General features: G+C 45.1%; 2 protein-coding genes across 3 annotated transcripts; both read right to left on the minus strand.

The window, feature by feature from the left end:
- Window positions 1-655: 655 nt before the first annotated feature.
- Window positions 656-2,417, minus strand: cfap20 (cilia and flagella associated protein 20). 2 transcript variants are annotated; one of them, XM_011609439.2, is made up of 6 exons: window positions 2,207-2,417; window positions 1,706-1,785; window positions 1,505-1,616; window positions 1,164-1,352; window positions 967-1,080; window positions 656-883 (listed from the first exon to the last, which is right to left on the minus strand). In XM_011609439.2, the coding sequence occupies exons 1-6, from the start codon at window positions 2,288-2,290 to the stop codon at window positions 881-883; spliced, it is 582 nt and encodes a 193-aa protein (XP_011607741.1). In that variant the 5' UTR covers window positions 2,291-2,417; the 3' UTR covers window positions 656-880. The 2 variants fall into 2 exon arrangements, with proteins under 2 accessions (XP_011607741.1, XP_003969400.2); XM_003969351.3 differs by having other exon boundaries at window positions 656-886; window positions 2,207-2,416.
- Window positions 2,418-3,204: 787 nt separating this feature from the next.
- Window positions 3,205-11,388, minus strand: cers2a (ceramide synthase 2a). Its single transcript, XM_003969350.3, has 11 exons — window positions 11,065-11,388; window positions 8,079-8,265; window positions 7,889-8,006; window positions 7,656-7,774; window positions 6,299-6,356; window positions 6,117-6,167; window positions 5,953-6,045; window positions 5,083-5,211; window positions 4,832-4,938; window positions 4,500-4,653; window positions 3,205-4,411 (listed from the first exon to the last, which is right to left on the minus strand). The coding sequence occupies exons 2-11, from the start codon at window positions 8,249-8,251 to the stop codon at window positions 4,271-4,273; spliced, it is 1,143 nt and encodes a 380-aa protein (XP_003969399.1). The 5' UTR covers window positions 8,252-8,265; window positions 11,065-11,388; the 3' UTR covers window positions 3,205-4,270.
- Window positions 11,389-11,783: the final 395 nt, after the last annotated feature.

Raw genomic sequence — 11,783 nt, forward strand, 5'->3', positions numbered from 1 at the left:
GTAATAATGAGCTACGCTTTAATTTCAGGGTTTTGGTTGTTTGTTTAAAATATCTTGATTTATTATGCTGAAGTCATTGATTTAATATGAACCAGTGTTATTTGCACTTTAAAGCCATGCATGCTGTGCACTAAAGCAATAGATTCCTGAATGTCAACTTTAACTTCTGTCAAAGGTTAAAGACAAAAGACCGTGTATATTTTCTATTATGTTGCCAGATAAATCTTCATATTCTTTATGCTAAAAAAGGTGAGTGATGGAAAAGGTTGTTGATGCAAAGTTACATTTCACAACTTCCACGGAAAAAACAAACTTTGTATAAATGGATCTTTACGTCAGAATGTTGAACTTTAATGAGGCTGCCCTGCACGGAGGACAATCAACCTTCTAAATATACGACCTTTTTTTTATTCGCTCTTTGGAAAACAGCCCTGAGACGTCAGGATTGATTTGGAATGTGATTAAACCAGCGGATCAGCGACCTATTTGCACTGTTTAAACGACTTTGGGGAGGAAACTGTTCATAATGAGAATGCAAATCATTTTCTGAAATATGGCTGAAAATCATGTTTCATAAAGACCTGAATTTTAAGAAGCAAAGCCGTTCTAAGCATTTCATTGAATCCTTTACAGTTAAATGATCTCTGGCTCTTTAAACAGTGAGGAAAAAAAGGTTTTAATTATTGTGAATCCCAACTTTAACATATTTAATAAGACTGAGCTTTTATACAGTGCAGAAAAAGAGCCACAGTTTCAAATTAATCTATATATAAACATATATATTCACAGCCTCTATTTTCAATATATACGGATATTAATGACAGTGATCCAGAGGGTTTGATCGATGCATTGACCTCCTCCAGGACTGCAGCTGAAGATTCTACTGCTGCAAGAAACGAGCAGAAAACGGAGAGTTAGACAAGTCGGGAAGGACGTTCAAAGGGATGGATTCAGAGTGGCGTCAACCTTGGCTTTCTGGTTCTGGACGGGCAGGTAGAGTTTAAACTCTGCTGGAAGCTCATCCTCAGAATACAGCCTGTCTGAGAAGTAGACGCGTCTTATTCGACAGTTTGCATGGATCTGAGGGGGAAACGGCAAGAAACTGAGAGACGCTGGGGACATTCGTGGAGACGGTCGAGACGATAATGGCCGCTCCTCCCAACCTGTACGCGCAGCGTCTCGATGTAATTGGTTCCATAGGCCCTCCTGGTGAAGTCTGACAGATTGAACTGAATCTGGTTCCAGCCGTCATCCAGTCTCATCGGCATGGTGCAAATAAACGGCTTCACTCTTGTCGTACTCTGATAATTACTTGCCCGAAATCTTCTGCGGACATTTTTGTCATCCAACACCTGAAAGTTGTCACAATAGAGAAAAGGGTTAAGTGACCAGGAGAGAACATAAGAGAATTTAAGCTTTTTAGATTCTAAAGATGGAAACCTGTTTCTCTGGTATATATGAATATGTTGATATATGAATAAGGGTCCCTATAAGTGTGTCCTACCTGGACTTCAAAGGTGAAATACTTTCGTAGGTTCTTAATGATCATGATGAGAAAGGGAAGCTTGATGCCTAATGTCTTTTTGGGGTCTGCAGGGCATGTTATGTAGGTAGTACTGTAAAGGAAAGATATGATCAGACAATATATAAGGTAATACAAGAGTAGATTAGAGCAGTAGGATACAGTAAAGTGGTCCAAGCTCACCTGACATTTGTACCCTCAACTTCCAACACCTGAGAGTGGATATCGTTGTCTGTGATCCTCTTTATGTGGCCATTTCTCACCTATGAACATGGATCACGGTAAAGTATCACTTTTCATTGGTTTCTGATATTGTTGCTGTTTTGCTGCGTTTCACTGTCTTCAAATGTTTAATGAATTTACATTAAATCCCTTCCTAATTTAAAGACCCACGATGTAGAGGAAACAATACTATCTTAAATACCTTAAGTGCAGAAAATGACGTGACAAATGGCTTATCCGCTATTATTATTACTTGTTGCTTAGCAACAACAGTGAGCTCAGTAAATACAAACATGTTTAAGCAGTTCAGGGTCGTTTTGTAGGCTGCATTTGAAACAATAGAAAACAAAATCAACAATTTCTTTCTTTAACTGCTAGTAACACTAATAAGTGTTTTCTTTGAGACAAATTCGCCAGTTAGCATAGTGTGTGGTGTGGAAATATGACTCGATATCAACACACCTTTTTCTCCCATATTTGAAGAGGTTTGCTCCCAATGCTATATAGAATGGATAAGAATCCACTTTGGAATGTGTTCTTAAACATTGTGGATCATTCGGAACGGTGCAGGCGTAGAAAAGAGCGTCCGCATGTAGAAAAGTGTTGCTAACGATTTTCTTCTTCTTCTCTTCTTCTGCTGTCGCAGGTGCTGCTGCCGAGTCTTCTTCGCTTGATTGAGCGACAGAGATCAGGCGCAATACCGCCACCATCTGGCACGGCTGCCACTACGCACTGCTGACGTTTTAGGAAGTTAATCAAGTGCCAGACCATTAATTTACCAATGTAGAGCCTTTGATATGACTCAGACCTGCCTGGAAATAAATTTACATCAAAACTATCACTAATTGGCCAACCGGCACACCCCTGGAGAGTTGATGCTGATAACTAGATGTCTTCTGGAAGTCAATGAGTTCATTAGAATTATCTGGTCACAATCTAGAGATGAAGGCCTCGGGTCTCTAGAGGCAAGATAGCTTCATTTATGTAAAAATATAATGCATTTAGGGTGATACTAGCCATGTAATAAATGTTTTATATTGGGAATAAAAATCACCACCATAGTTCTCCAAATTAATCCCAAACTGCCACTTTACATGAAGACTGCAACCGGTTATTATTGTCACTGTGCACCGAAAAAGGAACCTGCATTTGCTAATTAGATGTTGCTATTGTAGCAGAAACCAACCAGAGCATGAATTATAGAGCTGCACTTCTATAATTTCCGCTTCTTGGCTGCCTATTAGTTTGTGAGGATTAAAAGGGGCGGAGAGCGACACAAACGTCTGCTGCATTTCAATGGAAGTCAGCAGATTTAGATCTGTATGGTTTGCTCTTTTCGTCAGTCTTTTTTTATCATGAGGTAAAATTAGACGAATCACTTTCTCATGAGCCTTTCTTTCTTTAAAGCATGTAGGAGTATGAAAAGTTGTGTAGAAAAAAAAAAAGAAAAGCACAACGGGTTCTTAGTCATTTTTTTTATCATCGTGCTAATGATTTGAGACCTCAGCAGAATATGCAGAGTAAAAACCCTGAAGCTCTTCAGGGGAAGCAACAGCAGACAAACACAGGAGACGTTATCCATCTGCCACAAAGAGGGACAAAAAAAGAGTTGTTTTGGACAATTAACACTTGAAATGATGAAGGCACCTGAAAACAGTTACACTAAATGTAAACTGTACTTTGGAGTTCCGTCTTTACCTCTCAAGATCTTCATTCAACTTTCTCTTCTCATGTACTGAACCACAACACTAACAAAGAGGAAGAACCTCAAATCAGAATTTAAAAGAAAGCAAATTTAAACTATTCAACGACTAAAACGTTTTGAGTTTAAATAAACCACTTACAAAGCTTGTTTACTTAAAATATAGTTCATTCTGATTAATAGAATCTGTAAAGTGCATCGATGGATGGATGAAAAACACTGAAATGATGGCTACTGCCTCTTAGAGCACATAAAAATCTCATTGGCGGCTGCTGATTTCTTTGGATTAGGCTCAACTAAATCTCCTACAAATTCTTAAACTGGACCGATTCAAATTAAACACACCGGTATCACAAAACTCAAAAAAACCCAAAATGATTCACAAAAACAAACACATAAAAAGGGACCATGAGAGAAACATTTGAACAAATAAGGATGTAGCACCCTATTTTTAAAAAATAATTGACCTCCAGAGAGTGAGTTTTAAACGTTAGCAAAATCTGCAGCAATTGACCCAACGCCGAGTTGGATCTTGGTAAATAAACTTAAATCTGATTATTCTCCTTAGAAAAAAGGACTTTGACTCCTGGAACGAGCAGAGCAGCCTGTAAAAACAATATGGCGGTTCTGAAATGCGGCATTGTGCTACGAGAATGAGGAACACAAGAAAGAAGAGATGATGTCCCCTCAGACGAGTGAATCTACGTGCGCTTCTTGTGTCTGTGCATGTGCTGCTGGCCCTCTGCACACCCCACACACACATTGGCTTTCGGGTTAGTGGCCACACGTTGGTGCCCGTCGTCACACAGGTTACCAAAGTCCAATCAGTCCCTTTTCCTGTGGTTGTTGTTCAGGGGGGTGTGGCCGTTCTGCATGTGGCCATTTTGGGATTTTTCCCTGGCGTCTTCGCCTTCGTCGTCCGACTCGGTCTCCTCGTTGTCGCTACGCTCGTCTTGGACGATGTCCTGCCAAGACAAAAAGGAATTTGCTCAGGGAATGTTTTCAGGCTAGGGAGTAGAGGGACAGAGGGCAATTAAAAGTGGTGCTTCTTACGTTGCCTGGTAGGAATTTGACAACCATTCTCAAGATGAGCGCCGCCCAGAAGATCTGCAGGACCTGAAGCACACACATTAACCCGTTGAAGAAGTAGAAACCAATGAAGGGCTTGTAGAGGCTCAGGGGGTACACCAAGGTCGTATGAATGATCCTGGGAAAAGGAGAAAGGGCAGAAGAGATTGGACACATTCACCATCGAGTCCCTCTAGACTGGCAACAAAATATCTCAATTCATGGAAATGATTCAAACCTGTGACCGGCAAGAAACAGGTGTAACTAAACATCGTCTAAACGGCATTTAAACTGTAACAACTGTATCGAGAACGTACCAGAAGGGGAGGATGACAAGGCGCGTGATAATGAAGACTACAGCGAACATAGTGAAGATGAAGTTGCACGTTTTCCTCCAACCTGCGTAGTTGAACATTTTTGCCGACTGAAAAGAAAAAAAAAGGAAAAACAATTTGTCCTCTAGGGGGCAGAGTTGTGCGTCATGTTCAGGCCTCTGAGCTTAACAGGAAGGCCTCCGTGAGGCACCTTGATCGGCATTTAAAAGGAAATCAGAGATCTGTTCTCATACCTCCATTAGGTAGTCCGAAGCGTCGTGCACCAACATGATTAAAGTTCCCGCCCGGATGTAATTGACCAGCCAGGAGAAGCTGATGAGGGCAATGGTGGCGACGTGGTGAATGACCTGCTCCTTGAAATCCTGCAGGACGCAAAAAACAAAAAAGGTTTTCATCACTCGTCTTTAACACTGAAAAGGGCACGCTCACATGCACTGCTCACATGCACTGCTCACATGCACTGCTCACATGCACTGCTCACATGCACTGTCCCTGACTGAAGGGTTTCGGTTCATCCACTTATTAACAGAGGACAGATGAGCTGAAATGTCTAATGGTTTTCTAATCAACCCATTTAGAGTTTGACAATGCTGCCTGTACGCTGCTCCACAGGCGCTTTCACACGTGCGCTTCATCACACAAGCTCCTCCGCGCACGTCAGTTCACACGAGCATGAGATGAGCACCAGGAAGACGAGTGTCAGGGCGAGTTTGAGTGAGGGAGTCTATGGGAGGAATTCCATTATACGTACATAACATCTGCATTTGCATCGCTTTAAAGGCTCTCAAACTTTAGCTTAAACTCAAAGCTCAAGTCTGGCCTATTGTAAGTATTAAAGACGCTTTCATGTGTGTGCCTCTCGTTCCCCTCAGCTTTGGATTCAGCCAAACACAGCACAGAGATCCAGTTTGCTGGATAACGGTTGGCACCATTTTGTACCCAGCAGGATCCAGCCTCGATCAAAATCCTCAAATATTGACACATGACAGCAAAAATCCTGATGAAGATTTGTCCTGATCGGAGCCACCGAGTGATCTTTCTAATAAAGGGCTGTCATAGTGTGTGTGTGTGTGTGTGTGTGTGTGTGTGTGTGAACTACTCACCTTCCGCTTTACGTCTGATGCTACGCTAACAACAAGGGAGAGATAGAAGCCTAGCTCGATCATGTAGTACCAATACTGTGAAGGCAACAACGGCTGAAAGAGCAAAGACGACGGATCAGAAAAACACCAACGATCGATTGAAAGTGGAAATATTGCTGGCGTACCATTTTTGGGAAGTCTTCCCACATCAGCTTCAAATCGTAGAACCATGGTTTCTGAAGCGAGACAGGAACTGGGTGTTGATTCAGTACAAGGGTGACGTCTAACCGTGTTCAAGGTCAATTAAGAGGCGGCTCCGTTTGTGACAGAACATGGTTCTGCTAGCAGCCACTCAGACGGTACTCACGTCAACCAGAGCTGCCAGACCGGCGAAGAAAGCCAAAAGATAAAAGGTGAATCTCCAACTGTAAGAGAAGCACAGGGAGCTCAGGACAGGCGCCGTTTCAGGCAGCCCTAAAAAGGTCACGCCAGCGATGAAGGTTGAGGTTCAACAGGGAAATATGGAACCTTAAAGCATCACAACTGGTTCCTGGGATACGCCTCAATTAAAGTGGAGTGTCATGAAAAATAAATAAAAATAAAATAAATAACTGGCGTATAAAAGGAGGAAATACAGCACAAGTTATGTGGGTTCCCATAAATGATGTGGGTTTAAAAGAATGAAAATATAGAGGGAGAGAGAGGGGGGGAGAGGGAGAGGGGGGAGACAGAGGGAGACAGAGAGAGACAGAGAGAGAGGGAGAGAGAGGGAGACAGAAGGAGAGACAGGGAGAGACAGAGGGAGAGGGGGGAGAGAGAGGGAGACAGAGGGAGAGACAGAGGGAGAGGGGGGGAGAGAGGGAGAGAGAGAGGAGAGACAGAGAGAGAGAGGGGGAGAGAGAGAGGGAGACAGAGGGAGAGAGAGGGAGAGAGAGGGAGAGACAGAGAGAGAGGGGGAGACAGAGGGAGAGAGAGGGAGAGACAGAGAGAGAGGGGGAGACAGAGGGAGAGGGGGAGAGAGAGGGAGACAGAGGGAGAGACAGAGGGAGAGGGGGGAGAGAGGGAGAGACAGAGAGAGAGAGGGGGAGAGAGAGAGGGAGACAGAGGGAGAGAGAGAGGGGAGAGAGAGGGAGAGAGAGAGGAGAGAGAGGAGACAGAGAGGAGGAGGGGGAGACAGAGGGAGAGGGGGAGAGAGACAGAGGGAGAGACAGAGGGAGAGGGGGAGAGAGGGAGAGACAGAGAGAGAGAGGGGGAGAGAGAGAGGGAGACAGAGGGAGAGAGAGGGAGAGACAGAGAGAGAGGGGGAGAGAGAGGGAGAGACAGAGAGAGAGGGGGAGAGAGGGGGAGACAGAGGGAGGGGGGAGAGAGGGAGAGGCAGAGGGGGAGAGAGAGGGAGACAGAGGGAGAGACAGAGGGAGAGGGGGGAGGGAGACAGAGGGAGAGACAGAGGAAGAGGGGGAGAGAGAGGGAGACAGAAGGAGAGACAGAGGGAGAGGGGGAGAGAGGGGGGAGAGACAGAGGGAGAGAGAGGGAGACAGAGGGAGAGACAGAGGGAGAGGGGGAGAGAGGGGGGAGAGAGGGGGGAGAGGAGAGACAGAAAGAGGGGGGAGACAGGGAGGGGGGGAACCTTTTACTGTACATTAACAGCACTCGAGCTACTCAAATTCAATGAGAAGCATGATAACATGAGTGAAACTTGAGATGTGGCTCCCAGCGTGTGTTACCTTGCTTCCTGAAACTTCTTGAGCTTGCTGGGCCGGCCCTGGTTCCTGCGCTGCCGGAACCACCTCTGGACCTGTCTGACGGAGCAGCCCGTCTTTTTACTTAAACTCTCTATGGAGGTCTGATGACAAGAGCGAGACAGGGCAAGAAGCCTTTCAGGGACGTACATGTGGCGTTCCCATCTTTACATCCCACACACCAACGCTCCAGGACAAGATTCATAGATCCACGGTACCTGTGTGGGATGCTTCGATGTGCGGCAGAAAAAGGCCTCCAGGACAGGATTCGGGGGGGCGCAAACCCGTTTCTTGTCATGCACGCCCAGCAGGGAGGCAAGAGGAGACGCTACTGTCCTGAGAGGACAAACACACATGTGTCAGGTAGAGCGATGCACAGGAGCAGGCGGACGGCTGCATGAAGCTCACCTCTCAAATATCTGCCTGACAAACAGGAAGCAGATGGTGATGGGTATGGAAACCCACAGGTCCGGCAGTTTGGGGTAAACTTTGCCATCGCGGTTGGTCAGGTCGGCCCAGCCGTGGCCTTCGGGGAACCAGATCCAGTCTGCCCACACAGCCTGGCTGAGGTGCGACAACATTCTAAAACAGAAAACTAACACGAAGAAACGCAATGAGTTTTCCATCGATGAGAACAGAAATAAAAACATGTCGTCCTCAACTATAACCGGCGGCTCCTGACAGGAAAGACGGGGATGGGAGAGCAGAGAGGAAAACCAATGGATTGGTTGTAATTGATCATAACAGACACCAACAGAAACCACACACCAGTGCTTCCTGTTCAGCACGGAGGAGGACGATGTTGCACCATAAACTTCAGCCATGAGACTGAAGGGTTTGAAACGTGAAGCTCATAAAGGTTTTTCTCCCTGCAGTATTTGCATATTTATTGGAGCTTCGTAAACAAGAAACAGGAGCGTGTTGAGAGCAGTAGAAGTGCTGGTTGGGGAGTGTTTAGCAGTCAGACGCAGACGCAGAAGAGAGTGGGTCAAGAGACCCGACTGCTCTGCCTGATGGTGAAACTATTCAATATGCATTTACAGAATGTTTGATCTGGCAATAAACCTGCAGAGGAGGTTCGTCTGGCAGCTATAAACAACATCTGACTTTAATTAAGAGCCTCTGGTCAGCAGGTTTCCCCTCATCACATTCCCGCTGCACCTTTGTTTTACTATCCTACGCACCTCTCTTGAGAAAATCATTTCCGGGGAAATTTTGTCACACATTTCCTGACAGGCTCCGTAACAATGGCCACTTTGTGTGGACTTTAGCCTATTATAAGCAAGAGTTCACTCAGGGTGCCTGAGCGGGAGTCAGAGGGTTCAGTTCACCGGGACCTTTAGAGGAGATGTGAACACAAAGTGCTTGCACTGCAACAACGTTGGTGAATTATCTACTATTGTATCTTTAAAGGTTATTCAGTCTGGATCTGAGTGGACCTGCACCCTGACGGCCGCTCTGCGTAAATGGACTGTGGCCCCTCCTGAAGACGTGTCCTGAATGTGCTACAGCCTGGACGACGGTCACCAGACTTCTGCTTACACCCGTCTCTTCAGGCAAATCATGCGCCTGATTAAACAAATAGTCCGTCATGTGTTCGTAGTGGGAAACAGGTATGTCCTGTTCAGCTGGGCCACGTGCACCTGGCCTTTTCATCACCATCACTTCGATTCCTCTGCAGCGAAATGTTCAGTGAGCAGTTTTTAGGAGGCAAATAGGGGAAACAACCGAACCACAGTGACAGTTGGAACCCTTCCTGCTGTCTATTTGCAGCCCGTCCTTCTGCATATTTGTTCACCTATTAATGTTCCTTGGGTGATCTCTCTGCTGCTGCCGGCTGAAACGTGCACGTGCTCTGTGAAACATTCATCATCCACACTAAAGATCACATGATCAGGATGGTTTTAGACACACTGGAGACAACTCTAGCAACATACTTTTATGCAGTCCGAGTGAGACTTTGGGCTCTAATCGAGTCTCCACATTTTTAGGAGGGGTTTAAGCACTAAAACACTTTGCTGGGGACTTTAAAACTGTTTTCAGCTTTGGGCACCAAATTCTTTTCTGTTGACATGTTGCAACCTGCTTGTAGAGCTCCTAAAGCCTCAACATAAACAAAGGTTTTGTGTGTAAAAAGGGTGTTCAAAAGTGATTCATCCCCAATCGTTGAAGTCCACCGCCTTTGATCAAACGTCTCGTTTCTCACATTTAGTGTAAATCGTCAAGAGATTCTAACAGCAAACGGATCGGTCACAACCGTCATAAACGGCAGTTGTACAAATGTGTCTTTTCTTTTACCATTGAAATATTAAAGTGTTGACTGCAAAATGCTGACAAAGTAAAAACTGAGAAGCAGAAAAAGAAAACATTTCCTCTATCACAGTCAAACGTGATGTGATCATTAAACCAGAGGAAACATCGGTTTGGAAGTCCATTTCGCAGTCTTTTGGTGTCCTTTTTCTTTAATATGGTCACATCTTTCATGTGATATGGATGTAAATGGCAGCTGTGTGCTGCCTCTACCACATTATCCTGTGGTATCACAATACTGCAGGAGTAACTAAACCTACCCATTCAGGTGTGCAGCAGAACCTTTGTTTTAAGATTATGTTACCAAATCTGATTGGGAAATTCTGGCATCATTCGAGCCGCGGGCTCGAGTAAAAGTTTCAAATGACAGTTCTTAAATGGGGGGAAATGAAAATCAGTAGTTAGTTCATATATGGGCCTTCGAAACCATATTTTGTTTTATGCAAAATGCAGTTTGTGCAGAAGTTTTTTGGCGCCGTACGTAGTTTGCGTAAACATTGCGTAAGGAGCGGTTCGGTGGCGCAAGCGGGGAGTCTCCCGGACATAGCGGAACAGTTTGACTCAGATGGAGCTTTCAACGTGCGTCCCGAGTCAAAAACTGGCAAACGTGCACGAAAACTGCCCAACACGGCAACTTTAGCGTGTCGAATCGCCCCCGTTAAACGATAAACCTGCGGTTCCCCTGCGTATGATTACGTCAGAAAACTTTCTTTACGCATTTGTAATTCCAACCAAAAGTGAACACAAATGAAGGACCCTGGCCTTAAACGACCCCCGTACACCACCAAGACTGGCCGAGAGCGTGTTTGATCAATGTTTGCTTCTCTTATCGCGGTGTTCTAAAACAAACACCCCCGACATCGGGACGACCGGAGGCCTGTTAGCTAGCTCTGATGCGCCGCTCGATTTCATCGGAATCGGAGGCCTTCAACTCTAGTCGACGTTGATAAGTATCGCACACATTATCCTATCTGGGGACTCCCGTTTCTTCCTAAAATAGTAACTTGTGGCATGTACTTAGGGAGAGTGTTATCTGACTGGCTGATAAACTGATAGGAGTGGTGTAACGGTGCAGGTAACTTACCTCTTTATTGTCACTTGTAACTGAGCTCCTTCTCTAATGTTTCTCTAATGCAGCTCTTCTGTTCTTAGAAAATCAAATTTCTCGCCATCAGTGGTGACCTGTTGCTCGCCACATTGTCAGAAGAGAATGAAACTGTATCACGGCACCTCGGAAAGTCTCGTAACTCAAAGCGGCACAAAATCAAAAGAGCTGGAACCTTTTCGTGGTCCGTCTGTTTTAGCTGCCTGAGCTTGGTTTGAACGGGTGGTTTAATTGGTTTGATTTTACTGGTCGCGCAGCCATAAAGTTCCAAAACGGAGGCTTCGGTAGTTAGTAATACGGGAGGGGCGGGGAATGGGCGGGGCCACCGGCGGTGTAAAGTGACGTAATCTATGAGGACTCGTTGGTGTTCCTCCATCGCCTGACCCGATTACTTCACTATATTTCTTAAAAATTAGAAAAACGTACAAAAGGGCAATATTTATGTGTTTTACTTGATATCACCTATATATACTTGAAGCGATTTTGTCTAGTGGTCAGAACAAATTAGGTTGTTTCTGTTTTGTTTTTGTTTTTTTAAAGCCCACTGATGAAGACGAACCCCATCTACTCACTTTATTCTCCTCGTCGCTTCCGTATTTTGTCTTTGTACTTCCGATGTAGGATAATCTCGCTTCCGGTAGCTTCGCGGTTATTTTTTATTCTACGTGTACAGCGCGATTAAACGCGGCAAAATGGCA

The sequence above is a fragment of the Takifugu rubripes genome, chromosome 12, assembly GCF_901000725.2.
Source record: "Takifugu rubripes chromosome 12, fTakRub1.2, whole genome shotgun sequence".
In the NCBI taxonomy this organism is placed as follows: domain Eukaryota; kingdom Metazoa; phylum Chordata; class Actinopteri; order Tetraodontiformes; family Tetraodontidae; genus Takifugu; species Takifugu rubripes.

Coding starts and splice junctions, on each gene's coding strand:
- cfap20 (XM_003969351.3), bottom strand. CDS start 2,290: ATGTTTAAGAACACATTCCAAAGTGGATTCTTATCCATTCTATATAGC. Junction 1,617..1,705: donor GTTGAGGGTACAAATGTCAG/GTGAGCTTGGAC, acceptor TTTCCTTTACAG/TACTACCTACATAACATGCC. Junction 1,081..1,163: donor TCGAGACGCTGCGCGTACAG/GTTGGGAGGAGC, acceptor TTTCCCCCTCAG/ATCCATGCAAACTGTCGAAT.
- cers2a (XM_003969350.3), bottom strand. CDS start 8,251: ATGTTGTCGCACCTCAGCCAGGCTGTGTGGGCAGACTGGATCTGGTTC. Junction 7,775..7,888: donor CATCGAAGCATCCCACACAG/GTACCGTGGATC, acceptor TCTTGTCATCAG/ACCTCCATAGAGAGTTTAAG. Junction 5,212..5,952: donor CATCAGACGTAAAGCGGAAG/GTGAGTAGTTCA, acceptor TGCGTCCTGCAG/GATTTCAAGGAGCAGGTCAT.